This window comes from Lotus japonicus, chromosome 1, assembly GCF_012489685.1.
Source record: "Lotus japonicus ecotype B-129 chromosome 1, LjGifu_v1.2".
Classification (NCBI taxonomy): domain Eukaryota; kingdom Viridiplantae; phylum Streptophyta; class Magnoliopsida; order Fabales; family Fabaceae; genus Lotus; species Lotus japonicus.
This window is the reverse complement of record NC_080041.1, coordinates 84,750,296-84,777,755: the sequence shown is the minus strand read 5'-3', so window position 1 is coordinate 84,777,755 and position 27,460 is coordinate 84,750,296. Positions and strand designations below refer to the sequence as shown.

Sequence of the window (27,460 nt, the reverse complement as noted above, 5' to 3'; positions counted from 1 at the left end):
TAAAAAATGTGTTTGAACTTAGAAAGATCTTTTTCAAAAAAAAAAAACTTATAGAAAGATAAAACAAGTGATTAGTTAGAATAAAAAAATACCGAAAAGTCACCGAAATAGCAAGGGACACGTGTCCATTTTCTTGATCTGCAAAACATGAAATTCCACAAAAACCATGTCCCCCATTCTCTCTCTCTCTCTGCCTCTCCGGGTATACTCTGCCAGTACGACACACACACCCTCTGAAACCTCTCTTTGTTCCTTTCTTGCTGCCGCCATTAGGTTTCACCTTTCACCTTTCTCCTCCATACAAACACCACAACAGTTTCATGACCAAGACATGAAGAACAACATATGAAAAACATGAAGAACAAGATGATAAACTTTCTGGTAAGACCCTCTTCTCCTAACAAATGTTTGACCCATTTACCTTGATCCACCCCTTCTCTCAAATCTTTCACTGCAAGAAGAAAAAAGGAAAACAGTGAACCACACACACACCCTTTTCTTTTTACCACCCACAGATAAATTTTTTCCTCAATTTCTGCCTTTTTTGTTTCCATTTCTAGCTTGAATCTTTTACTGGGTGCCATCAAAATTTGTCATTTTTTACTCACAAGCAAAAGACAAACCACCCCATTTTAGAGTGAAGTTTAAGGAACTGAATCCTCCAACTATATATGTCACTGATTGTGGTTCATGAAGGACAGGGAGTTAGTAAGGAAGAGTGTTGTGTAGTGAGGCACTGAGGCTAAGAGTAAGAGGGTTCCTCTGTTGCTCTGTTTGATCCTCCAAAGTGGTGAGAAAATGAGTTTCAGTGCAGCCAAGGATGATTCAGGTTCTGACATTAACATCCCTAGAGATATTGATTGGCACATGCTTGATAAGACTAGATTTTTCTTCATGGGTGCTGCTTTGTTCTCTGGTGTTTCAACTGCTCTTTATCCCATGGTGGTGTTGAAGACTCGCCAACAGGTTTCTTCTGCACAATACTCTTGCATCAACATGTCCTCTGCCATTATGCGCTATGAAGGCATAAGAGGGTTTTACAAAGGTTTTGGGACTTCTTTGATGGGAACCATCCCTGCTAGAGCACTTTACATGGGTTCCCTTGAAGTCACCAAGACCAATGTTAGCAATGCTTTGGTGGAATTGGGGTTTTCAGACACCACTTCCACTGCAGTAGCTAGTGCTGCAGCTGGAGTAGCTTCTGCTATGGCTGCACAACTAGTTTGGACCCCAATTGATGTTGTGAGCCAGAGGCTAATGGTTCAAGGAACCGGTGGAAGCAAAACTATGCTGGCAAATCTCAACTCTGAGAGTTACAGGAATGGATTTGATGCTTTCAGGAAAATCCTTTGTGCTGATGGACCTAAAGGGTTCTACAGAGGATTTGGGATTTCATTGCTGACTTATGCTCCCTCTAATGCTGTTTGGTGGACTTCTTACTCCATGGTTCATAGGTTCATTTGGGGTTCTTTTGGTCCCTACATGGGGCAAAGGGATAATGTGTGTGGTTTTAGGCCTGATTCCAAGGCAATTGTTGCTGTTCAAGGTTTGAGTGCTGTTGTGGCAAGTGGGGTATCTGCAATTGTGACCATGCCACTGGACACAATCAAGACCAGGTTGCAGGTGCTGGATACAGAGGAGAATGGACGAAGGAGGCCTTTAACTTCTGTGCAGACTGTGAGGAATTTGGTGAAGGAAGGTGGCTTGCTTGCTTGTTACAGAGGTCTGGGACCAAGGTGGGCTTCAATGTCAATGTCTGCAACAACCATGATCACTACTTATGAGTTTGTGAAGAGGATGTCTACAAAGAGTGAAAGCTAAATTGACTGCATAATACTTCAAGCAGTGAAAGATTACTAGATAGGAATTAGGAACTTTTTTTTATTTGTTTATTTTCTTGTAATTTTTCTTTCTAGATTTTAGGTTGTAATGCCTTTCCTCATCCATCACATCCATCATCACTTGTATATACAACTCTTTTTATTATCCTCCTCTAATCAATACCTATAATTCTTACTTATTTTTAAGAACTCATCTTTAATATTGTAGAACTTTTGGTCTTTAGATGACTCAAAATCTCAAATCTTCAGGATGAGATGAAACGGGGCTCTGCCCCTTTGTGGTCTTCAAAGGACGTAGAGAGTAGAGACAAGAACCACAGGTTCATGTTTAAGGTCGTTCTAGTTCACACTCATGTTTGGGAGTTATATTTGGAAGGGGTCTGTCCAATGGGGTTAAAAGTTCTGTCCTAGGACCAATATGACTTCAGAAGTATACTATTTTATTTATTTATAAATAATGCTACTCATCTACTTAGGATAAGGTAATACTAATAATCTACTAGCATAAATTACACAATCCTCATGGGGTATCTGTTTTTATATGGAAATGTTAGAGAGGAATGGTGCCAGGGTAACTTTAGCATGATGGTAGTTTATTTTTAAAACTTTCTACTAGTGTTTAGTGGAAGTGATAGATTGATTTCCCTTAACTTTAGAACTTGTGTTTGAAAAAATTAAAAAAAACTTTAGTGGGAGACCTAGTTCTACCATGATGTATATTCTTTTAACTCGAATCAAATTGTCTTCCATAAATGATATTCAAGTTAAATAAATAAAAAAGTAAAGAAACAAAAATTAACTTCTAGAAGTTAAAGGAGTGGAATGAAAAATGAGAGTAATAATTATAGCGACACTGAAGTTACCGCAAAGTATACAAATACATAATAGAGTTGGGTGAGGGCCGGCCCACTTAGGTCCGCGTTGCAAACATACGAGCATTTCTCGAGCTTGCCCCCTCCCGCCTAGCCCACACAAGCTAATAAATGGGCCCCGAGCTACTTAATAAAGATTTAAAAGAAACTAAAAAATCATAAAGGTATTAAAATTAATAAAATGTTACAAATTGTTAGAATTTATGAAATGTGTTAATTTAACCAATCACATATTAAATACATGTTAGAATATTTTTAATATGGATATTAGAAACACCACAAAAATATCCTAACACACTAATATATGAATTTTACAATTTTACTTTCTTTTCTAAAAAAGCTTTGACCGTCAGGTTGAGATAAAAATAAGTCAAATCATTCACAGAGACCTATGATCTAGCTTTAGCATTCGTCCGACACAAATCGGGTTAGACCAAATTAAGTAATAAAAACTAAGACCTTTTCGAATATCTATTTAGTTAAAACTACTTAAAATGGTAGGCTCATGCTCTTCATAAAGTTTTTAAACTCAACATAATAGCCTAGTAAATAAGTTATTTTAAATTCATTTATTATTATTGTTTTTTTGCGCATTAAATTCTTATAAAAAAATTCTTCAAATTATATATATTTTTTATTTACTTATAGATTTAAATATGTCTATGCAAAACAACTACGTATTTAAATATCATTATCATTAGAATTTTAACCTATAACATTGCTGATATATATTTATGATAAAGATTTTTTTTCAATGAAAATGTGTGAATAAATTTTAACTGTTAAATCTAATCATAAATGATCAAGATTAGAATAATTTAGTAATCTCATGACCACTTAAAAATGTCACGTGACTTTTTTAAAAAGCTTAATGACTTCATGCTTTAATATTGATCATTTATGACTAGATTTAACGGTCGTTATCTATCCTTATGTTCCCACATAAAATAACCATTCTCATTCTCATATATATGTGTGTGCGCGCGCCCGCGCGTGTATGTTTTAGATATTTTAGTTCATTAGGCTATACGTCTATTGCCTTACACATAATTTTGTTGCTTTATTGAAATATCTAATGATGAGGTATATATGTCTTAAATAGATTATCAGGCTAGACTTTAAATAGATTAAACGAAACATATGACGGGTAACGGTCAAGCTTAAGTCTCACAATTTTTTAGCAAGTTATGCCTATTTATGCAATGTCCAATCAACTTATTTCACTCCACTCGTAGACTGACCGATTAACCCACGAGACACAATTTAAAGAACTGTTATGTGGACCAGAAAAATTAACATCTACATTTAAATGAGCCTAGATATATTTTACCTTATCATAACTCACGCAGAATGCGGATTACATCGACCAACCCACGGGACCCGACGTCATATACTTTTTTGCAATGTGAAAGAAAAACTAAATTTCTTAAAAAAAAACAAAAAAAAATCTTAATACTAATTATATTCTGACAATAAATAGAATACTTATCTATATATGAGTATAAGTGGGGATTACTTTTATATGGCACTTAAATAAATAAATTTTAATCTTTATTTATCAAAAAGTCAAAATTATAGTATAAATTTGCTGTGACCTTTATAAATTTTGGTATTCCCAAGCATTGTTAGTATATAGTTTTAGATCAAAATTTAATCGTATAAAATAAGACACATTCAATCTGGACAAGAGTAGAAGAAGCTATATTAATATCAGTTGGGTAGTGGCAGAACAAGAGAAAACTGAGACACATGGCAAACGGAACAGAGAGAGCGTGGGAATACCAATTAACTTGCCTCCTGAATCTCATGCTTTTCTGAAACCAGGGGCTGATGAGAAAAAGAAAACCATTTCTCAATAAACCAAATCATAATTTATATGTACCAGAAAAAATAAAAACATTGTACCTAGTTGGTTTCTGTGGATTGTCCACTTTCGACAGCAACAATGAATTCTTGTTTTCTGTGGATCATCATTCAGCAGCAAAAACAACGGGCCAATCTCCAATCTTCCTTCTCAATCTACCTTATCTCTAGATCTCTGGCAAAATTACAATTTTTTCATTTACTTTACCTGCGAGATCTCTTGCAAAATTAAAACTCTTTCCAAGGCTTTGGTAACTCTCAAGCAGCTTTTTCCCTACAAACTGAACAGACAATGACAAATACAATGGATAACTCTTTGCGTGAGTGACATGGATAAGATACCTAGGTGTGTTCATTATATCATCAATCCATCCATCATCGAGTATATAGACAAACTCTAAACGGTTACATCTTTAAACAGAAATGATGTATACATTTTTGTGTACCATAAGTTTCAGAATGGCAAACATTAATGTGTGCTATAAGCCTATAACAACCTTAACATGCTTGGTGGCATGTAAAGAGAATGGGATATCCCATTTCAAGTTAGTAACATTTTAAAGCTAATAAGATAGAGTAATCTATTGACTTGTTTATCCTTTACTAGTAAAAAATATACTATAAGAAAAAGTTGAATTAGAAATGAGTGAAACATCGGATACGTTTAGTTTATTGTTGGATAAAATTATGTTGGTAAAATGATGTTTGGCATTATTGTCCTCATCCTTGTTTTGGACCCGGCAACACCCCCCCGGCCCTTACTAAAACCCAACACCATTTAGCATCATTGCCACGGGATCCAACAACACCCACCGCTTTTTACTTCACTCGACATCTCGTGTTACATTTGTACTCGAAAAGATTTAGACTTGAGTGAAAGCATATTCATATGTCGAAACTCATACTTGTGGATGAGAAATTTGAGAATTCAAGCAGGAGTTTGAAGTTCAACATTATTTAAGAATACAGTAGATAAAAAAAATAAAGAACACATTAATACATTCAATGCCTAAAGATTTAGTATATGTGGTGTTAGGTTCACTCTTATGGTTTATAGTCGTAGTCAATTGTTGCAAGTTCCTCTACTTTATGATTTCTCATATCCCTGACAAGTAGTATAACAAATAATGGTGTGAGTATATCCATTAAATTTGTGGTGGATCCATTTAGGTATCTTTGTGTCAAAAATCTTCTTAACAATATAGAGGTAAGTGGTGTGTCTAGCTCATTGTAATACCCAATGGTTATATAGGTTGTATAGAGCATTTTCTTTGATATAATCATGGAATACTCATGGATGAAAGACTTTTACTTGAGGGGGGAAACTCAATGAATGGAATCTTACTTGAAAGGGGATTGAAAGGGTCACGTTGAGCAATGTATAAGTAACCATGGAACACCCCCCTTAAGGTTTTTCGTGAAGGTTTGGTGTCATATTTACTCTTTATAATCAATTTTTTTGCCCACTATTGTTTGTCTCGTTTCTTCTCGGATCTTACATATTCAACAAATAATATCAAATCTAATGGTTTGTCAAGTACTTTAATTGGAGGTATTGATTAGTCAATGTTGTTCTGGTAGTAGATTACCTAACCGAAGTAAGGACGGATGGCGTTATGAGGGGATACTTTGTTGGACCGCTCCTCTAACTTCGTCTTCTCGCGCCACCAAGTAGCACCACATATAGGTACCTGCAAGGCACTCCGATGCTCAAGTCAGCAAAGTTGAGGGAAGAGATAAGAACTATTGTTATGAGGAAGTGTGCCCTAGATTGTATTTATATGCATAATGTATATTAAACATGGAAAACATAACACTATTCGGAACTAGAAGATATCACATTGATTTGAAGTATTTATCCCATGTTTATGAGATGTTAATAATGTTTTATGGAAGTTAGGTTTAATATAGTAACAATAAAGAAAATAATCTTACTCATAAAATATAAAAGAAAGAGAGTCATTTCTTACCTGTAGTATTTCTATTCAAGAGGATTAGGATTTTTTTTTGGATTTGATGGATCTTAGACAACTTATGTGGGATTAGGATCCTCTCCTGTGGGCTGCACATGTAGAAGTGCATTTGTTGGCCCATGATAAATCAAATAAGTTATCTCTCTATTTGAATATAGAAATCAATGGCTAGGATCTTACTGCAAGGGCATGGAGGAAAATGGTACAGGACCAGATTCAAATTCACTTATTTAGAAGATCTAAATCAAGAAAAGCAAGGCACAAGCATTGCGGGATTAAAAATGGAATGTATCAATGTAAGAGGAAGAAAATGATATGATAAGAGAAACACTTTAAGAATAAAAGGGAGGCCGAGAAGGACTCAGAGATGGTTTCTCTTTCTGGGATCGAAAAAATGGAGACAGGGGAAAACGAGCATGAAAAGAGAGTAAAGCCAGAGAGAAAGAGAGAGAGGAGAGAGGCGAACGACGTGAAAATGAGAAATAAATAAAAGAAGCGAAACTGACTCTTTTCTTTTTATTAGTCGATGCCCCATAATCAAAGTATTAATGAAATTATTGTAAAATATTTTTTTTATTAATTTTATCACTATTTTTATCACCATCATCATGATCATTGTCAAATCAAACTTCAATCTAAGGCTAGCCTATTATTTCAATATAATATCAAAATTGAAAAATCTTAGTTTCCTTAGAAAATTTGGTAATAAAATTCTTAATCTCAATTCTAAATTAATATAAAGGTATCATCAAATTTGTCTCTATGTTTGTAAGCTTCTTTCGTTTGAGTCCCTTGTCAGAAAATAGTTTAGTCTATGTCCCCACAATTGTGGACTTTTTGGTTGTGATTCCTGCCTGAGGGCGGAACTCTGGTAAGGGTACCGAGTGGCACACAAACACTGATGTGGCACAACATGTGTCATTTTTATTTAAATTTTAATTTCCTTATATTTATTTAAAGGGTGGCTAGCCAGAGTAGGCGTATTATTTGCATTAATTTATTGTTAGTTTTGAGCAAGTTAGAGTTCATGTAAGCAAGCCCGTGCGTTAGAGATAACCATGGATGCCACCTACAGGACACGCTGAAATTCAATGTGGATGGGGCATTGAAAGACAGTCCCAAAGTAAATGAAATTGGTAGGGTGTTGCGAAATCACAATAGACATGTATTGGTTATTTTACAGAATCAGTTAGCTATGCTTGGGCATATGAGGCGGAGGTAAAAACAATCTTGAATGCGTTGACTTTTTGTCATCAATATAATTTCCAGAATTGTCATAGAAAGTGACTCGTCCTTAGCAGTGAGATCGGTGCTTTGTGGAGATAATAGGCCATTGAAGTTGATTTATGAGTTTAATTATATTGATTTTTTGATGCCTAAGCTTAACTGTGTTGCCATCAAACATGTTTTGAGGGAGGGGAATGTCATAGCAGATTACTTTGCTAATCAGGGGTGTGGTAGGGAGGATGATATTTAAGTTATGTGTGATCCCGTGTAGTTACCTAGTGGGAAGTTGTTCTCACATATTTGATGTTTAAATAAAAATTATTATGTTTTAGAAAAAAATTATTTAATAATTAAATTAAAATTGAAAATTTTCAAAAACTCAAATTTCTTTCACTAATAACATAAAAACACTTAATTATCATCTTAAATCACACATTCATCTTCTTCTTTTATCATTCCTAGAATTATTCATCCACGTTCCTGATTCATCGTCGCTACTCCTTGCCTCTTTGGTTTTTGTTGTTCCCGGCCATCGTGTTTTGTGTTTTGTAGTTGGGTATGGATCCCATTTTGGTCGATCATGTCGCCGCTTCTTTGCTCGTCAAAGACCTTGGTTGGGTTGGATCCTTTAGTTTTTGTTTATCTAATTAATAATGAAATTTGAAAATAGTTACATAATTATTATTATTATTATTATTATCATTTTTTTTAATATTTATTCCGGCTTTTTATTACATTTCATCCTTTACTTTTAGAATTTACATTAAGCGTATTAAGTCTTTTGTTTATTCATTTTAGTTGCTTCCTTAATTTTATAGACCTCCTTCGCCTTCAATTGCTCAACAGCATTACTAAGCTTTTTGGAGTGTTTGAGGAACCTACGTTGAGAAATAAAGTTCCTTACTCAAGTAATCGCTTGATTAGAAAATCGTTATGTTGGTTTCTCAACTAATCGACTCAACAAGTACCCTAAACCCAATTTTATTTTACCAGCCGAACAATTTCTTGTTTTCTTTTATCATATGTGTTTTTTCATTATCAATTGAGACCAATCAACGAGTAATTAGTTCAAGTGGTATATACGTATTTTTATTTTCGTTAAGCAAGGTGGTGTCAAGTTCAAGTTTTATAATGGGAAATAAACCTCCACTATGATATAAATGTTCTAACTCGAACAAAATTGACTCTCACTGAGCATGCACATAGAAAAATTAAAATCAAGTAAACGTCAATTCAGGGTTGACCCAAGGCCAAAGCCACCTAAGGAAGGGATTTAGGGCCCCAAAAAAATATTTTTACTAAGTAAAAAAGACCCCAAATTTTTTTTACTAAGTAAAAAAGCCCCGAAACTTAAAATTAATAAAATGTTATCTTAGATTAAACATGTTTCAATAAAAATTAAATTGATTAACTTTATTATCAATAGAAAAAGACATGTTAAATCAAGTTGATTATGATAATTTAATAAATAATTTCTTAAAAAGCTTGAAAAATAAATTTTAAATTAAAGTTATTTCTACATAAAAAATTTAATAAAAATATATTTTTATCAATAATTAACCTTACTTTATAATTTATTTTAGGTCTCATTTAATGTTGGACCGGCCCAACACTTCCCCTCCCCAACCTCATAATTCCCTTCCGCAGTTCCACAGCATAAAAAGACTAAAAAAAACTTGTGCCACGTATGTCAGTGTGGTATGAAATCACATAAAGACACGTGGTTAAGGGCAACCACTTGTCATCAGTCAAACAAAAGTCGCCGATATTGTTCATTCTAGTTCATGTGTCTTGAATCATCTTCTCTTCCAAACTCCAACACAGAAGACACGTGCATGCATGTAATCACTAGTTCATTACCTCCTCCTTCAGAACTTCACCTCTATTATATATATAACATGCATTGCTTAATACATACATGAAGACACAATTACACACACATAATGGATTATATGAGGCAATTTGGGTTCGATCCTCATCTGGTGGATTTCCTGGTGGACCACCTAGATTTCACCGATGAAACAGACACCAAGTCCTCCCACTACACGCCGTCTCGAGCCTACGTGCGAGACTCCAAGGCGATGGCGAACACGCACGCCGACATCATTGATTCTCCAGAGGCGTACAAGTTCGTGGTGGACATGCCGGGGCTGAAGTTAGAGCAGATAAAAGTGAGCATGGAGGAAAACACGCTGGTGGTGAGTGGAGAGAGGAGGCAGAGGGACAAGGATAAGGATCACAAAGAAGGGGTGAAGTACATTCGCATGGAGAGGAGGCAAGGCAAGTTTCTTAAGAAGTTTCAGCTTCCTGAGAATGCTGATTGTGATGGAGTGTGTGCTAGTTATCAGGATGGGGTTTTGACTGTCACTGTGCGGAAGAAGCCGCCGCCGGAGCCCAAGAAGCCCAAGACCATTCAGGTCCAAGTTAGCTCTCATGAACCTCAGGCCCAACATCAAGGCCAGCCCCAAGCCCAAGAAGATAATGGCCAGCAGGGATGATATGAATGTGCTTGCCACTGTGGTTTATCGTTTATAGATGTGCATATGTATAAAATGGTTCTGTGGATGTGTTTTATTTTCTGTTTGTGTGTGCTTGCACTTACATATATACATACTCTTATGTTTTTTTGTGAGGTCGATGTAACTGTTTCTCCAGCTTGGTTTGTATAATATACAAAAAGAAAAAATGATACTATAATCCTATATACCTTTGCTAGTGTATAAGTGATTATTTGTCTATGCTTTAAAGTTCTATCACTATCTCAACAGAACTATTATCACATAACACATCTATTTATTTAGGCTAGGTTGTTTCGAAAAATTTTAAAATTAGAACTATCAAAAGTTGTTGTTTTGCTAATTATATTCACAATAATCAACCACTGTGGCAAGACGTCTTTTCATCAACATTTACTTCTTGGAGGGCTTGGTGGAGGAGGGGCAGCTGGAGGAGGTGGATTGGCAGTGCTGGATGGTGGGTTGTGGCGGTGGTGGTGTTACATTCTCAAAATTTAGAAACTTAATTCCATTTAGAAACATAATCACAAAATATGTGATGATCTCCTCCGTGCATATGGTGTAAGATGTGATTCTACATCTCTAGTTTTGCTAGTTTTGTGCCGCTCGAGGAAGACTATTTTTATCTTTGTTTTTCAAAACTTATTTGAACTGTAGCCCTAGATTTTTTCGGAATTCCCGTAGCTCCACTCGAGGAAGACTCTTTTTTATTTTTCTTTTTCAAAACATATTGAACCGTAGCCCCGGAATTCTCGTAGCTCCGCTTGAGGAAGGCTCTTTTTTATCTTCTTTTTCAAAATTTATTGAACCGTAGCTCCAGAATTCCAGTAGCTCCGGAATTCTAAATTAAAAGGAGTAGAACTGGTTGTTGATGGGAAGGTTGACTGACAATAGGTGTTTGGGTGGCGTGGAAGGCCGTGCATGACTACCACTAAAAGTCAGACTACGAGTACACATTGTATGATTGTAAATTGTCGCTGCGTACTACCTGGTGCTTGCAAGTATGACTGGTGTCTTCTTTCCGACAGTCGCTTCAATCTATATTAACACTTCACGTTCTGTTCTATCTCATTTTTACTCATTTTTCTTTCTATTGCTTTTTGTTTTTCCGTCACACTAGATATCATGTCACTTATTTCTTTTATTTTTCTTTACAAAATAATGTGGAGGTGAAAATGGTGCGGAACTCAACAATATTCATATTTTCCAATTTTAAAAATTGGGGTCACCCTATTTTAAACAAATTTCTTGGGACTAAACTATTTAAAAAATATTAAATAAAAATATTTGAGCTCTATTTTTACCGAACACAACACATTTTATTTTTAAATTTACAAAACTAAAATCCAAAATTCAAAAATTATGGACAACTTCAAACGATCATAAATTTTAACAAACTATTTTTTTTACATTGAAAATATAAATTGCATCTGTTAGGAATCGATTCTTATACCTCCCTCTACCCAATCTATATGTCTCCAGTTTTTACCACTTGAGCTACCTACAGGGCTAATCACATTTTATTCGCATTTTTTTAAAAATGCAACTGAACGTTTGTTTCTTTATTTTCTAATAATTTCACTTAAAATATTAAATTCAAACTGAATTTTATCACTTCTTATTACTTTTTTTTTAAAACTACTTTTATTAACTTAGAGAACAAAGATTCCAATATTTTTTCCCGAAACATCCTAAAAATGAAGAAAGAGACATTCTGGAGCCTACTAGAAGTATTGGGACTTTGTACCGAAAGTCCCGATTCTACCGAACCTCCTAGAACTCCCTAGCCACACTCTTGCGTTTCTGGAACCTCCCAATCCCTTCTTCCTCTGTCGTTCCTTTACATATAAATACTCAAGTTTCTCCATTCTCAAAATCATTGTAAGAAATCTAAGCTCCTGAAAACAACACAACATAAAATTTACACACAAGAGAAGAATCAAAGACAAAGAGGCAATGGATATCAGGTTGATGGGTCTAGATTCTCCACTGCTGAACACACTGCACCACATCATGGACCTCCCAGACGACTCCACCGAGAAGAACTCTCACGCTCCCACCCGGACCTACCTCCGCGACGCCAAGGCAATGGCAGCCACCCCTGCGGACGTGAAGGAGTACCCGAGCTCGTACGTGTTCGTGATCGACATGCCGGGGTTGAAGTCCGGTGACATCAAGGTTCAGGTGGAGGATGACAATGTGCTTCTCATAAGTGGTGAGAGGAAGAGGGATGAGGAGAAAGAAGGGTCCAAGTATGTGAGGATGGAGAGGAGGGTTGGCAAGTTCATGAGGAAGTTTGTGCTCCCGGAGAATGCTAATGTCCATGCCATTTCTGCTGTTTGCCAAGATGGTGTGCTCACTGTCACGGTGAACAAGCTGCCACCTCCTGAGCCTAAGAAGCCCAAGACCATTGAGGTTAAGGTTGCTTGAGCTTGTTGTGTACGACCAAACCTACATTTGCAGAGAAGCAGCTGTTTCTGTTTATGGTTTTGTTTGTATGATGACAATGGTTTTGTGCCTTTCAGATGATGATGCCTTTTGCTGCGATGTGTTATGTTACATAATCATGAATGTAATGTTTTGTTAGCTTTAATGTTATAGCTAATCTACCTAGTTTCTAATTTCTCTAGACTTGAGTCGTGCTTTCTTTCAAAAGAAAAATTGCTTAGCTAGTACTGGGAGACTAATCTCTTGAACCACAATCAACTCATTAACTTGTTAATGAGCTTTTTCTCCTCAGAAAAGATGAAAATTGAACCCCAAGAATTTACTCACGGGGCAAAGTGCGGGATCACTACATCAACTATCAATTTCTTTCAATCTATGAACACCTATCACAACAATAAATGGATATAAACAAGAAAACAATTTCTCATCCATTCCTGAACATGGGGAGAAGGTAAAAATGCCCGAGACAAACAACTTCATCTCTAAAAAAGTTGAAATTCAATGCATTTTTTTCAAAGAAATTGGTACAAACTACTGTCTATTTTTTTTAATAAATATTCTTACATTAAAAAAAAAACTAATGAAATGGGGGGTTTAGTGTTACATTTAGAAAAAAGAAGATAAATAATCGCCTTAACCAGCTCTTTTGTTAATCCAATTTCAACAGCGGGACCTGCTCAGGTTATCAAATAACCACATTTTGAAGGGGTTAGTGGTAATAAACAAGGGTATAGGTTTCTTCCTTTGCACTCTAGTTCTATTTTCTTTCTTATTTGACCTCACTGAAACATTAGCATCCTTTCTGGAAAACAAGGCAATAAAGAAACCTTCACCGTGTTTGGCAGGATCTGTCCGAATCAGGTGTTCAGCTGTGAGGCAAGAATGCAAGCAGTGTTAGAATTTACCAAATGAAGCTATGAGTATGTGTTGCTACCTGAGAATGGTAACACTTACATCCTTCAAACACTGGAAGACCACGGCATTGCCACTCAGGGAAAGGCTTTACCAGCTCAAATCCATTCGATTCGGCTATGGGAAGGACAGATGTGATGACATCTTCATTTTCAATTTGGTTGATTGAACAAGTGCTGTAGACAATTCTTTCCACAGCTGGAACTGTCAAAGGAAACGATTTTTACTTTAAATACTGTTAGTGTTAAGTGTGAAGTTTAAGGAACATTATATAAATCTTAGGATTTCATCTTGCTCATGTACAATCATTAAAAAAAAATGATGATCGGTCTAGAAACAGGGACAGAGAATAAAACCGAATTGGCAAGGAGAAACGAACTAACTCACAAAGTAAAGCATGCTGAAGAGCCTTTCTCTGAAAAGCTGCAAGCTTGTTCAATCTTTCCATATCAACATCCTGACCTATGCAATCAGAAGTTGTATCATTGCATTAGATAGAAAAATGATGTCTAATGCTGTAAATTAGATCATGGCACATAGGTGAATTAGATTTGTTAGAATGACAAAAATTGATTTTTGAGATACTACCATACACTAATCATTTTTCCGCAATAAACTTCAACTCCTTTATAAGCATTAAGAGGCGTTTCATATGCACAGATGTTGATAACTAGGTGCATACATTCTAAAACATAGAAGGTAGATAGAACTAAATGTAACCTGCTGCTTTAGATGGGAGTAGATGGTCTAGTCTTGAAGAAGCAGTACCAGAACCAGAGCAGGAAGGATCCAAAAGAATAGCTTTCACCTGTAATGTTAAATCTGATAAATGATCAAACACTGAAAAAAATGAACTAAGTAAAATTGCAATCTGGAAGACGAAGTCAAGAATAGGTGAATAACCAATGCGTAAGTCATTATTACTCTCCTGATTCAGACAAAACCGAAATGCTATTACAGAACTTAAAAGAATATAAACAGTCCAGCACCATTCAGTAAAGGGGTTAACTCCTTGTTGATACCCAAAACACTCCTTCAATTAGAGAAATGTGAACGGGAAAAGAAAAAAAAACTTTAATCTGTGTACAATTTTTTTGACACAAACTATGTTACCAAAAGCATTCAGCAGATTACATACTTCATCATACAAATGGCCAACAAAAATTTAAGAATCTATTGGTTCCAATCCCATATCCTGTCCCTCATTGCAATGCCAAAATACATTGATTAAGTGGCTCAGAACAAGAAATAACTTGTCAGAAATATTAGTTGTAGAAGAAAACAATCGATGTACTAGTAGTAAATGGTGAAGTCTGACAATTGCAGATCAAAATCAATCAAAATGTTGGTGGCCACTCCAGTAAATGCCCCAACAAGCTTTGAAATTTAAAACTACAGATGAGGAAGGAAATATACTTCACCTTAGAATATGGAGGATCCGTGGGATTTATTTTCAAGAAATCCTCATTGAGAACTTGTATGTCTGAACTTGGGGTTAAGTTTGACACATTGCAATATAAACTGAAGATTAACTACAGAAAAATGGTATCAAAATTTATTAGTGTGTTCCTCCACTCTGTAGGCATCATGGTATAATATACAGTCTGGACAGCTGCTTAGCATGCATGATTAAATAAAATCTTAGCCGATTATTATTGTTACATTGAAGGAACTTTCAGTTGAAAAGCATCTACATATTAGAAAGAAACACAATAGAGGATACTAGAAGCCCCAGATAGCTTTATAGTGTCTTTCAAACGCATAATCCTTTCTTTGTGCAGCTCACATGCTATAATCCTACCCTTTCTCTTCATAAGGGCAGCAAGGTGGACTGTTTTATTTCCTGGTGCTGCACATGCATCAAGAACCTTGAAATACATTTGAAGTTGACAATTAGTAAGGACCAGAAGAAGATATCTCAGATGCAAAATATATTTTTCCCAGGTATGATATTTTACAATTTAATTTAAAAATTAAGCATTCATAACATGATAGTTAAAATAATGTAGGCATCAGACAATAGGTATACGCAGCACAAGTGTATTGCAATTACTCACTTGTCTTTTAGTAATTCACACATGGAAATATTAGCCACTTTTTGGATTCTTTCAAAGTCAATCATGCTTGAGGATAAAAAAATAATACTTTCTAGAATGATTAGTTAACTCAAAAGGAACAGGCCCATATATACAGAATAATCTGTTAAACAGTGACTAAAATATATTTTGTTTCAACTTTGGTTTTGGCCGAGAAGAGAAATTGCTCCTGTGTGTTCTGGCCATACTAGCCCTAGTTTTCTTATTACTTTTCAGCCATACGTGTTAATTGATTAAAAAATGGCTATGAAAAATCTTGAAAGACATCAAGATATCAAACCACTAAAAAGGATACTTATTAAGAATTTACAACCAAAAGCAAAATCAGGTGAACTCTCTGTTTCCTACAAGTATTTTTGAAGAAGGCATTAAAAGAGAAGGAAAATTTTGCAAGTCGTGAGGTAAAGCTCTAACCCCCCGCCACAAAAAATTCAGAAATGAGATGGTGATAGATGATGTTTACAAGGATAATGAGGAGCTACAGCTAAACCTCTTTATGTCATCATATGTAATATAGCAATAACTCACCTCCCATCCTGGTTCAGGGCTAAGGGCTGGTGCCACCATGGAACTTGCCTTACCCTATACAAAAGTATGTCTGTGTTAGTGAAAAGATTACCGAGAATGAAAAGCAGCAGCAAGAATTGAAATGTCAGCGCATTTCTTAAATCTTAGATGACAACAAATCACTTATATAAGGGTAATTCCTACTTGCAAAAAGACACTTCCATTCTTGACAAGAGGATGATCGTGTAAATCAGTTCCTGGCGGTAGTATCAGCAAGTCAGGCAGTAAATCGTCCTTTTGAACCTATTTGACACGACAAAAAACTCCTCATCAATCAAAACATAGAGAAATAGTTTAAATAAAGAAACTGCAATTTGTGAAAAAGAAACAACACATCAGAAATATTAAAAATTACCGAGTATTTTTCCCGAAGTTCAAGTAAGGCAGATTCTACATCCAGTTTAAGAGTATTCACACGAACATAACGAGGTACAGAAATCTCTGCAAGAAGATTTTGAACAAGTTCAAGTCATTAGCAAAGTAAAGCAGCTAGCCAGCAACTCTCATGATTCATGAATAAAGAATGATAGCTTCCCATTGAAAATGCATTGACTTCCAAAATGATTATCACAATTTCCATGCCATGAATCAACCATGAGGAGTGCAAAATCCAGAAAGGAAAAATATATGGAAGAGGGTGTGCAGAGATGAGAGATGTGATAACTGACCCGGAACATGGTATTGAGCAACCAGCTGCTTAACCGTTTTCACCTTTCTCTGTGCCAAAAGCTGTTTCAGAGTTGCATGTAGAGCGCCTTTGTGGCGCATAAGGTACTTCTCAGCATCACCAACTACTGAAACTTCCTAGAGATTCGTAAGGTATCAGATAAAAGGGACTGTTCTTCTATCAGAGCGAGATAGATAGAATACTGAGAATTGAATAAAATGAATCCCACACTGATACAGTTTACATGAGCAGCTTATATACTACCTACAACACATAACTTAACATCACAATTGAATAATACTCCAAACTTAACTAACTTTAGCTATCCAATTCTCCTTACAAGATTCATTTACTCCAAAGCAGATATCACATTCTAAAGCAGAAATTGACTAGCCTATAAGTAGAAGTCCCGAAAATCAGCTCACTCACCTGACCGAAAAGTATATCATAGAGAATGATGTAAATCAATTCTTGATGCTTCTGCAAAAGCAATAGTAGATGATACATTACATTAACATGTAAACTGAGAATGATTCAATGTCAAAGAAAATGTGGTTATTTGTTATTACCTTCCACTTGGTATTGAGAATAGAAGAAGCTTCCAAGACATCCTTGATAATAGGAAGATCTGTGAATTCACAATGAAACAAACAAACACACTTTTTATGCATTAAATTAATGGAATTTCAGAGAGGAAGTATGAGGGAGTGAGGTTTGTTACGCTTGAGGGTTTGACAGATGAGAGCGAAGGTGGCCTTCTTGTTTCTGATGGAAGGTTTATAGATGAGGGTTTTGATGGAGGCAAGTGCGCGGCGCTTAGCGTCACCTTCGAGAACAGTTTTCAAGATCTTCGCTGCCTCTCTCCGTGCGAAGTGAGCTGACCTCTCCGCTCCCTTCAACTTCACGGCGGTCACTTTTTTCTCTTCATTTGGTTGTTCTACTCTGCCGCCACCACCACCACCGCCCTGGTGGTTCTGCTGCTTCTTCGCAGCAAGCTCCTTCTTCCTCGTCTTGGACTTCATTGACAGGGTGGGTTTAGGGGTTGAGATTGAGGAGAAACTGAGATATGAATAAATAATTTAGGGCTCGTTTGGTTATTCATTTTATTTTTTTTAAGTGTATTTATGTTACTTTTTATGAAGAAAAAATGTCTCAGTATATGTTATTTTCTAATTTTCATACTTATCGTTAACTAAATGGAGCGTTTATTGGCATTCGAGAAAATTTTACCCCATCTAATTTTCGTACTTCCATTCTGATTATCGAGTGACGATGTCAATGGTAGAAGTGGAGGTAAATGTTATTCGGTGGTGTAGTGTTGCGGATGGTGATGGTGATGGTGGTGGTGGCGCCCACGATGAAAATGGTGGAAGGTGGTGTGGTGATGATCATGTTGGAAGTGGTGGTGGTGGATGGTAGATGTGCTGGTTGTGGTAGTGACAATGCTCATACAAAACTAAGTAGTGACAATAGCCATGCTTGTTTATGGTTCTTGTGTTATGTATTTGTTTCTCTTTTGAGATTGTTTTTTATTTTGAAAAAAAAAGGGTTAAGCATCATATTAGTCCCTGTCTTTGTGTCGCCGTCTGACCTAGGTCCCTCGCCGGAAAAATTATTGTAAATGGTCCTCATGTTTGGAAATTGTTTGGAGCGGATCCTCACCGGAGCCCGGAGCTCCGGCGAGTGATGATTTAGATTGCTGACCGGGCCAAATAAGCTGACATGGATTTAAAAAAATAATAATAATAAAAATAAATTTCATGTCAGATTAATTAAACAAAATTAAACCTATTAACATATCTAACCTTAATCAATTAACAAAATCAATTTCCCCCAAAAATAACTCCAATTCCCCCAAATTAACCCAAATCCTAAATCACCATCAAACACTTAAAACCCTAAAAGAAATCATCATCATGTTCGTTCCTCTTCTTCAGAAATCAGAACCCCATCCTCCACTACCTCCAAGGCACCCTGGCCTCCACCGATTCCATCTGAAGGCCCTTCCTTCGCCCCAACTCCCATCATCCCCTTCATTCCCATCTCCCTTGACCAGCCCTTAAACAAACCCGAAGACTCCAGAGGATCGCGACTTCTACAGCGTACTCGTCGCCGCCACCAAGCGCGAGGAGGAGCCCCAGAGGGTCGATTCGCACCAGAGGAAGGATGGCCTCGTCGCCAAGAGTCGGTTAATGGGTGGCAACGACAGGGGTGGAGGGTTTGGGGATGATTTGAGGTACGACCCGAACCCTAAACCTAAGATGCACTTGAAGGGTTCTTGGTCCCAAGTGTGTTTCAGACGTGGATCTGAGCTTTAGAGATGCAAAGCTTCTAACTTTCTTCCTCATCAATCAGATTTTTCGAAGAATCTGCCGGTGTGAGGCTTTGTTTTTGTTGGGGCTGTTGTAACTTGCTTGTATTTGTGTTTTTCCCCTGCTTTCTCTTGAGGTCTGATTCTGTGGGAGTGCAGTGCTTCTTCTTTTCTGGGTTTGTGAAGGTTTTTTTGGGTTTGTAATTGAGTGTTATTCTGGGTTTGTAAGATTCTAGGCCTGTTTATGAAGAAGGAGGAGGAGGTTGGAAAATGAAGGATGAGGGATGAAGGAGGTGATGGATGAAGGGACGAGGTTACTGGGTTGGGTTTGGATATTGGGTTTGTTTATGTGTAAATTGGAATGGATTTGCAGCAGCGTGGTGATTTTTGAGAAGGAAATATTCTTTAATTTATCAATTGATGATCGGCCATTGTTAATTTAAAATTGCTCTCTAATTTTATTGTCTGATCAATTCCCTGATGTTACGGTGAACTAATATGAAGCATCAAGTAGATTGGATTTGCAGCAGCTTGATGATTTTCCAAAAAAAAAAATTGTTTTGAAATCAACCCAAAAAGATGTTAACTATGTTTTGAATTTTTTTCCAGGTTTGTTTCTGGGAGAGATGTTAAATATGTTAAACATTAATTAATTTAGTGTTTCTTTTTTTGAAAGAATTAATTTAGTGTTAGTTTTGTTAATTTGTTGTATTTTTGTTAATTAAATTTAAATTTTTGATGTGTTATTTTTTATTTTATTTTTAAATTCCACGTAGGCCTTATTAACACAGTCAACTTGCCAAATCATCACTCGTCGGAGCTCCGGGCTCCGGCGAGGACCTACTCCAAACAATTTATAAAGAAGAGGACCTTTTCCAATAATTTTTCCGGGGAGGGACTTAGGTCAGACGACGACACAAAGACAGGGACTAATATGATGCTTAACCCAAAAAAAAATGTCAATACTAAACATTCTCCAATATACTTCATGTGATTGATTTATTTTTAAAGATTCAATCATTTTTTTCAAGAAGTGAGAAAAACATGTTGACTTTTTAAAAAATAACATTAATCTATACAGGGTCTTAATGAATATGTATAAAAAGTATATGTTGACTCGTTGACAGGGGTTCTCTTTGATTTCTTGTTGTGATTGTGTGCAATACTCAATCAAAGAACTTAAAATTAAATGTTGCTAGGATGTAATGATTTATTTCTTTTCATGGATTCGGGAAGCAAACCTAGTTAGATTGTTATCGAATAGTAGTTTTTTGATAATAAAAGAAAGAACATCAAACATAAATCTTAATCTCCATATAGCAAATACTTGTGTTTCGTAGGAACTTGCCTCAAACCTCAAATCACTATCACTTTTGACTTGTAATTCTCAGCTGTGCTGGGATTCTCTATCATCAAATGAAAGTCGTCCTGGGTCTTCGCTGGGCATGCCCCACTCTAAGCCTGTTCTATCATTCTTTATAAATGATAATGGATACTCACCAATTCTGCTATTAATTACCTCTGAACTTTCCTAACGTGGTTCATACGAAGCTCACTATGAAGCTGCCTCATCAACCAAAGGCTAAGAAATTTCAAATTTATATATGTTATAAGAACCTCATGATCCTTTCTTTAATTTCATATCATCATCAGTGTTACCAAAACATGACAGATAAAAATCCTGTCTCACTACCACCGGATTCACCTGAGAGCGATTTCATCAACCAATGGCCTCAGGAGCTTTCTGAGTACTTGAAGCTTGATGATGATAATCAATGGCCAGATGATGATGATCATCCGGACCATTCATTTGCTAATTCTTGGCATGTCCTCAACCAGGACAATCAAACCAATCAAGTAGGTGACTTTGGAGGAAGTAGCAGCAATGTTGAGGGGTCTTCAACCAGTAAGTCAGGTTCCTGAAAATGAATTTAACTTATGGCAGATTTGGATAACTTGTTATTACTAAGAATCAATTCTAAATCAGAATCTACTCACAAAAGTTTCTCCCTCAGGACTGGTTTTGTCTTTAGAATTGATTCTAGATGGATTTCTTAAGTGTTTGTTTGGATACACGGTAGAAAACCACAATGAAAATAAAATACGGTGAACAGCCCCAAAAGCTAATGGAAGTTTTTATGCACCCTCATTTTAGTTCAATTTGGTTTTCCAATATGTATTCAATAACATTCACTTAGTGCGTGTTAGGAAGTTTTTCTAGAATTGATTATAAAGCAAAAATTAATTCTGAGAAGAACTTTTAATAAATAGCTTCTAAGTGCTATAATTAATTCTAGTGAAAGACAACAAGCTATTATATGAGCATCTTTAACTCTTCATAATTGATTGTATCATATATTAGATGTTAATATTGAGGATGAGAAGGCAGTTAAAGAAAAAGTTTCATTCAAAACCAAGTCAGAGGTTGAAATACTGGATGATGGGTTCAAGTGGAGAAAGTATGGAAAGAAGATGGTGAAAAACAGTCCCAATCCAAGGTATATATGCCTATAAAATGCAGTGCTATTACTAAACAAGAAAGATGCATGCTTTCAAAAAAATTCTCTGTTTTTAATAAACATTGGCAATTTGGCATAGTTCAAACGCTGATATCTTGACAATATCTTATTACAGGAACTACTACAGGTGTTCAGTGGAGGGATGTCGTGTGAAGAAAAGAGTAGAGAGAGATAGGGATGATCCAAGTTATGTAATAACAACCTATGAAGGCACCCATACTCACCCAAGTTCTTACTAGGTAGAAAGTTGAGAAGTTTTGGCATTTGGTGAGCCATATATAGCTACCACTAGTTCTAGTTATCACTGCATACATAGGCTCTTGACAAGTGTTATGAAGCATTTGATATCAGAGTTGGTGATTCTCACAAACAATTGAACTTTACCAGTGCTCGAGCCTATTTGAATGTAAACGAAATATGACTAATTGAAGCTTAATTAGTGTTTGTAATATCAACTCGGTGAATTCGTGAGTTAACTATTTCGAGCATATAAAATTGCTCTTATGAATGAATATATTTAGGTACATACATATTTAGGGACACATTGCCACCTCTATAACACATGTATGCTATTTACACCTCTATGGTTATAGTTTGGATTGAATTAGGAAGCTTTTAAAACTACAACACACTTCATTTTTCAAAGACGCGTCACTCTCCTTTTCCTTTAAAAGGTTGTGTGTCTGATTTTCATTGCAGATGTGAGAGTTATGTTGATGAGTGATTTATAAGTACCTCGACAAGTGTCTTATAGTCCCTAAAACATGCTCTAACCCATGGTAGTGACCGGAGCTGAACTTACCCGAACTAAAAAAACTATGATTCACAGAAATTAAAAAATTAACTTTCAATTTTCAATATCTTTTCATTGACCCGGATATATCGGTAAAAAAGTAAATTACACACTAGATAAGAGAGCACACGTGCCTGCACTGATACCATTATCACCAGAAGAAGAAGCGGAAGAGCGAACCATTTGCTGTGATTCAATGGAAGGGATAATGCAGCGACCGTACGACGCGACGGTGAAGCTGATGCTAGCTTCAATGGAGCGCAACTTGCTCCCCGACGCCGTCATCAGGAGACTCACGCGCTTGCTGTTGGCTGCTCGCCTACGCGCCGGTTACAAACCTTCCTCTGAGATTCAGCTCTCTGACCTTGTTTACTTTGTGCATTGTATGTACTGTTCCTTCTTCTCCACTTTTTTCACTTCTTCCCCATTTTGTGCTCTTATTTATAACTGCTTTCTAAAATGTATAGATATATCATGAATTTGTGGTGATGGGCTATTGTGGAAAGTCCCATAATGACTTTTGGGGTTACTGTGAATTAGATTGTTAGAATGCTTGAATCAGCTTATTTTTCATATGAATCAATTTTACTATCTAGAACTAGAAACTACTCACATACTAGATTTGATTTTGACTTGATGTTGACTTTTAGAATCAATTGTAGAAGAATTTCCAAACATGCATTTTTTTCCCAGCACAAATCCAAACACACTATAAGAATAAGTGAATAAGAATTATACTATGTTTAACCACAATCAATTATATGGAGGGGCTATCATGATTTTCAAGACCCCTGAAAAAATCTGAACTTGAAGACTAAATTCCCCCTGTTTTGCATCAGTGTTTTGTTTGGTGAATGGTGATTAACAATTGTGGGGTATAATTCATCTTGTGCAATTTTGTGTTTTGAGAAGTTGGGAGGGTGTATAGTCTCATTCAATGTACTAGTTGTAGGAAGGAGTAAGGGATGGTTGAGAAAAAACGCAACTGTTCCTATTTCAGTATTACATTGCAGTGTGGGGAGGCTAGGAAACCTTAGGAAGTTAGGAATTTGTAGCAAAACTTGTTCTAGGTTGTATGTTTCGTGTTTGGGGATGAATTAATGTCTGATTTTCTTTCAGCTTTGCAAGATATGCCTATTGCCATCAGCACTGATACGGCAAAATCTCAACATTATGAATTGCCAACCTCTTTCTTCAAGCTGGTGCTCGGAAAGAATCTCAAATACAGGTACTTCGAGGCTTTTTTCTTTTCTACCCACACTGAATTTTTTACTGACATTGAAAAATTATTTTACCCTGTTGCTTTTATGTTGATTATGTAACATCTTTTAGTATTAATTCATTAGATAAACATGTTTAGTCTACTGCTGTGAATTGCTGGAGTTCTACAACCTTTCAATGAGAACACTGTGGTGATGGATCCATATGTTCATCACTATAGACACTACAATAGCTGGTGTAAAATAATATGTATGCATAAATTCATTGGTAGCTGTAGGTTATAAAGATAATATGCTAGTAGATAGTGATTCTGTTTCTTTGGAAAACATAAGTAAAATCAAATTAGTGTTTCCAATATGATCCACCTAAAAGGGTCTACGGGATGAACGGTGGTGGGCATGACCTTGCTTTAACTCACTTGATTAGCTGAAGTAGATTTACAGTACTGGTTAAGGTAGTTGTATGCTGGGGTGAAGGATAATATGACAAAAGTGTAAAGATTCATTATAAACAAATCCTTTTGGAGTTAAATGAATATACATGGGATGTAACTTGTTAGCAACATAAACTATTGACATGTATGTGTGTGTGTGAAAGGAAAGTGGTAAAATATACCATAACCTTGTTATTAACACAAATTTCTGTGTATGAACTAGTGCAGTTGTTGTTATTTCTCTTCTGCCTCAGAGACGTTGGAAGATGCTGAAGAAGCAATGCTGAAATTGTACTGCGAGAGATCAAACCTGAAAGATGGGCATACAGTTCTTGACGTAGGATGTGGTTGGGGATCACTGGCTTTATACATTGCCAAGAACTACAGCAATTCCAGAGTTACAGGAATCTGCAATTCCGTAACTCAGAAAGCTTTTATAGAGGAGAAGTGCCAGTATGCTGTTTGATATACCATCAGTTACTTCAAGCATTGCGCATGTCATTAGTTTACAAATATTTAATCAAACAGATGACTCTTACAAGACACCAAAGACACAATATTCATCTTGCTAATTAAATGTTGTACGATAATCAAAATAACTTTCTTCACTACTCTCTTTCCAGGGATCTTCAGCTGCAAAATTTAGAGATCATTGTTGCAGATATTAGCACCTTCGAAATGGAAGCTTCTTATGACAGAATAATTTCCATAGAAATGTTTGAGGTTAGTATCTGTGGGTAAACAATCTGTGTTGAAGCCATGTTTTCTTCAAATTTTGAATCAGTTTTGACCTTGATGCAGCATATGAAGAACTATAAGGATCTTCTCAAGAAGATATCCAAATGGATGAAAGAGGATAGCCTTTTGTTTGTTCATCATTTCTGCCACAAGGCATTTGCCTACCACTTTGAGGTGATCTGATATGTTGCTGTTAATCAATTTAGCCATCTCAGCTTGTTGGTTCTGATATTAGTTGATGTAATGAACTAACTATCCCAAAAGTTTAAGCTGTTTGTTGAGATACAATACATGAATGGTTTTGTATTATATCTGTAGCTGTTAATACCTTAATAAGACTAGCGACATTTCATACATACAATTGACTTACTTACTGGCTATTTATTTATGAAGGATGAAAGTGAAGACGACTGGATTACAAGATATTTCTTTACAGGAGGAACCATGCCTGCAGCAAATCTACTTCTTTATTTCCAAGTAAGCTTACTAATGATATACACCTTGTAGCAGCATTGTTATTACCAGACGGTGTGTGTTTTCCATAAGACAACGATGACGAAAAATTCAAAACAAAAAATATTATCCTTTTTTTCTTTAAAACAAGGAAAAATAAACGAAAGACAGCTGCACCTGCAGTATATTTGTCTAATAGCACCTTTGTATATCATATTAATATATTATCATCCATATTTAGCTCTTCTGTAATTGATTTCTTTGATGATCTCTGAAGGATGATGTCTCTGTCGTCAACCATTGGCTAGTAAATGGGAAACACTACGCACAGACCAGGTTAGAATCAACTAAATTGCTCAATGATTTTTTATGTGTGTTAATAAAGCTAGTTTGAACTTTGAACCTTCATACTGAAGCAAAAATGAATTATCTTGCAGTGAAGAATGGCTCAAGAGAATGGACAAGAACATGAGTTCTATCAAGCCAATAATGGAATCAACATACGGCAAGGATTCAGCTATCAAGTGGACTGTCTATTGGAGAACATTCTTCATAGCTGTAGCAGAACTTTTTGGATACAATAATGGCGATGAATGGATGGTTGCACACTTTCTTTTCAAAAAGAAATAAATAACATAAGCCGAAAACAAATGAAATCTTATTTCAATTTGAGAATGGAGGTGTTGCGCAAAAAACTGCTCAAAGAGGTTACATACTAAAAAATATTGTTGTATTTTATTGATTAACTTTATCTTATCGGGTTGTGTCTATTTTATTCAATCTTTTGATTTCGCCCGTATGTCTTGTGATTTATCTTAAATTTAGGGGAGTCTACTTCATCTGCTGAACTTAAAGAGTTATGTGGACAAACTTTGAAGTGAAAGTTGGTTTTTGACCCCCCTTCAAAAGTGAGGGAAGTTGGATGTGAGAAAGAAAATGATTTTATTTCAAGTTTATTCACTCAATGGTTTCTAAAAAAAAAGTTTATTCACTCAATATAATCAATATGCAAAAACCATTTAAATGGGATCTGAAATGAAACGGAAATGAACAAAGAAAAGGCAAAAGGGGGAAGAGGGAAGAACTTTTTCTTTGTAGACGTTGGTGTTAAAGATAAAGATGGAAGATCTTGGGTGCCCCTGATTAGGGGTGGCAAATGGATGGATTGGATGGATATGGATATGGATTGTAGTGGATGGATCCAAATAATCCATTAATCCATTAGGATCCACTAAAATTGTCTTAAAAAAATCCATCCAATCCATCCATTAGTGAATAAAATATTAAAATCCATCCCTAAGTGAATTTTTAACGGATGGATATCCAATCCATCCAATAACTTAGTTTTTTTTTACAATTTTTTTATAAAAAAATTTTAACAAAAGAAAGTTTATAAAAAATTATTTTCCCTAAAATTGTCCATAAACACTAAAATTGGCTAAAAACCCTAAAGTCGGCTAAAAACTCAAAAATCAACCCTAAACTCAAAAATTGGATCGTAAACTAAAAAATTGGCTAAAAACCCTAAAGTCGGCAAAAAACTAAAAAATCGGCCCTAAACTAAAAAATCAACCCTAGACTCAAAAATTGGATCGTAAACTAAAATATCGGCTAAAAATCCTAAAGTCGGGTAAAAACTAAAAAATCGGCCCTAAACTCAAAAATCGACCATAGACTCCAAAATCAACCCTAGACTCAAAAAATGGATCGTAAACTAAAATATCGGCTAAAAACCCTAAAGTTGGCTAAAAACTCAAAAATCGACCCTAAACTCAAAAATCGACCCTAGTCTCAAAAATTGGATCGTAAACTAAAAAAGCGGCCAAAAACCCTAAAGTCGGCTAAAAACTCATAAATCGACCCTAAACTCAAAAATCGACCCTAGACTAAAAAATCGACCCTAAACTAAAAAATTGGACAGTAAACTAAAAAATCGACCCTAAACCCTAAAATCGGTCCTTAAACTATAAAATCGGCCAAAAACACACAATTTGACACTAAACCCAAAAA

General features: G+C 35.8%; 6 protein-coding genes across 7 annotated transcripts; 5 read left to right on the top strand and 1 right to left on the bottom strand.

Annotated features, from left to right (window-relative positions):
* The first annotated feature begins 56 nt into the window (after positions 1-56).
* Positions 57-2,020, top strand: LOC130725028 (uncharacterized). Its single transcript, XM_057576292.1, has 2 exons — positions 57-381; positions 561-2,020. Exon 2 carries the CDS (start codon positions 799-801, stop codon positions 1,819-1,821), a length of 1,023 nt encoding a protein of 340 aa, XP_057432275.1. The 5' UTR covers positions 57-381; positions 561-798; the 3' UTR covers positions 1,822-2,020.
* Positions 2,021-9,719: 7,699 nt separating this feature from the next.
* On the top strand, positions 9,720-10,281 carry LOC130732145 (17.6 kDa class II heat shock protein-like). Its single transcript, XM_057584256.1, has one exon. The coding sequence runs from the start codon at positions 9,720-9,722 to the stop codon at positions 10,272-10,274; it is 555 nt and encodes a 184-aa protein (XP_057440239.1). The 3' UTR covers positions 10,275-10,281.
* Positions 10,282-12,158: 1,877 nt separating this feature from the next.
* On the top strand, positions 12,159-12,921 carry LOC130725019 (17.1 kDa class II heat shock protein). Its single transcript, XM_057576286.1, has one exon. It carries the CDS (start codon positions 12,249-12,251, stop codon positions 12,720-12,722), a length of 474 nt encoding a protein of 157 aa, XP_057432269.1. The 5' UTR covers positions 12,159-12,248; the 3' UTR covers positions 12,723-12,921.
* Positions 12,922-13,221: 300 nt separating this feature from the next.
* On the bottom strand, positions 13,222-18,067 carry LOC130724998 (25S rRNA (cytosine-C(5))-methyltransferase NSUN5). The gene is made up of 13 exons (XM_057576262.1): positions 17,704-18,067; positions 17,552-17,610; positions 17,412-17,462; positions 16,984-17,119; positions 16,671-16,756; positions 16,460-16,558; positions 16,277-16,330; positions 15,376-15,520; positions 15,074-15,135; positions 14,373-14,460; positions 14,040-14,114; positions 13,695-13,856; positions 13,222-13,609 (listed from the first exon to the last, which is right to left on the bottom strand). Exons 1-13 carry the CDS (start codon positions 18,002-18,004, stop codon positions 13,401-13,403), a joined length of 1,527 nt encoding a protein of 508 aa, XP_057432245.1. The 5' UTR covers positions 18,005-18,067; the 3' UTR covers positions 13,222-13,400.
* A 2,758-nt stretch (positions 18,068-20,825) lies between these two features.
* Positions 20,826-22,326, top strand: LOC130725008 (probable WRKY transcription factor 50). 2 transcript variants are annotated; one of them, XM_057576272.1, is made up of 3 exons: positions 20,826-21,208; positions 21,656-21,791; positions 21,928-22,326. In XM_057576272.1, the coding sequence occupies exons 1-3, from the start codon at positions 20,851-20,853 to the stop codon at positions 22,049-22,051; spliced, it is 618 nt and encodes a 205-aa protein (XP_057432255.1). In that variant the 5' UTR covers positions 20,826-20,850; the 3' UTR covers positions 22,052-22,326. The 2 variants fall into 2 exon arrangements, with proteins under 2 accessions (XP_057432255.1, XP_057432260.1); XM_057576277.1 differs by having other exon boundaries at positions 20,835-21,199.
* Positions 22,327-22,480: 154 nt separating this feature from the next.
* On the top strand, positions 22,481-26,230 carry LOC130725003 ((S)-coclaurine N-methyltransferase-like). The gene is made up of 8 exons (XM_057576268.1): positions 22,481-22,988; positions 23,725-23,833; positions 24,488-24,712; positions 24,883-24,982; positions 25,061-25,171; positions 25,391-25,474; positions 25,728-25,786; positions 25,888-26,230. The coding sequence occupies exons 1-8, from the start codon at positions 22,802-22,804 to the stop codon at positions 26,078-26,080; spliced, it is 1,068 nt and encodes a 355-aa protein (XP_057432251.1). The 5' UTR covers positions 22,481-22,801; the 3' UTR covers positions 26,081-26,230.
* The last annotated feature ends 1,230 nt before the right edge of the window (positions 26,231-27,460 follow it).

Excerpts from the sequence above, each read along its gene's own strand:
- LOC130725028 (XM_057576292.1), top strand. The coding sequence starts at position 799 with ATGAGTTTCAGTGCAGCCAAGGATGATTCAGGTTCTGACATTAACATC.
- LOC130732145 (XM_057584256.1), top strand. The coding sequence starts at position 9,720 with ATGGATTATATGAGGCAATTTGGGTTCGATCCTCATCTGGTGGATTTC.
- LOC130725019 (XM_057576286.1), top strand. The coding sequence starts at position 12,249 with ATGGATATCAGGTTGATGGGTCTAGATTCTCCACTGCTGAACACACTG.
- LOC130724998 (XM_057576262.1), bottom strand. The coding sequence starts at position 18,004 with ATGAAGTCCAAGACGAGGAAGAAGGAGCTTGCTGCGAAGAAGCAGCAG. Across the intron at positions 17,463-17,551 it reads TTCTCAATACCAAGTGGAAG|AAGCATCAAGAATTGATTTA; the intron begins GTAATAACAAAT and ends TTGCTTTTGCAG. Across the intron at positions 16,757-16,983 it reads TGCTCAATACCATGTTCCGG|AGATTTCTGTACCTCGTTAT; the intron begins GTCAGTTATCAC and ends ATCTTCTTGCAG.
- LOC130725008 (XM_057576272.1), top strand. The coding sequence starts at position 20,851 with ATGAAGCTGCCTCATCAACCAAAGGCTAAGAAATTTCAAATTTATATA. Across the intron at positions 21,209-21,655 it reads GTCTTCAACCAGTAAGTCAG|ATGTTAATATTGAGGATGAG; the intron begins GTTCCTGAAAAT and ends ATCATATATTAG. Across the intron at positions 21,792-21,927 it reads AAAAACAGTCCCAATCCAAG|GAACTACTACAGGTGTTCAG; the intron begins GTATATATGCCT and ends ATCTTATTACAG.
- LOC130725003 (XM_057576268.1), top strand. The coding sequence starts at position 22,802 with ATGGAAGGGATAATGCAGCGACCGTACGACGCGACGGTGAAGCTGATG. Across the intron at positions 22,989-23,724 it reads CCTTGTTTACTTTGTGCATT|CTTTGCAAGATATGCCTATT; the intron begins GTATGTACTGTT and ends ATTTTCTTTCAG. Across the intron at positions 23,834-24,487 it reads GGAAAGAATCTCAAATACAG|TTGTTGTTATTTCTCTTCTG; the intron begins GTACTTCGAGGC and ends GAACTAGTGCAG.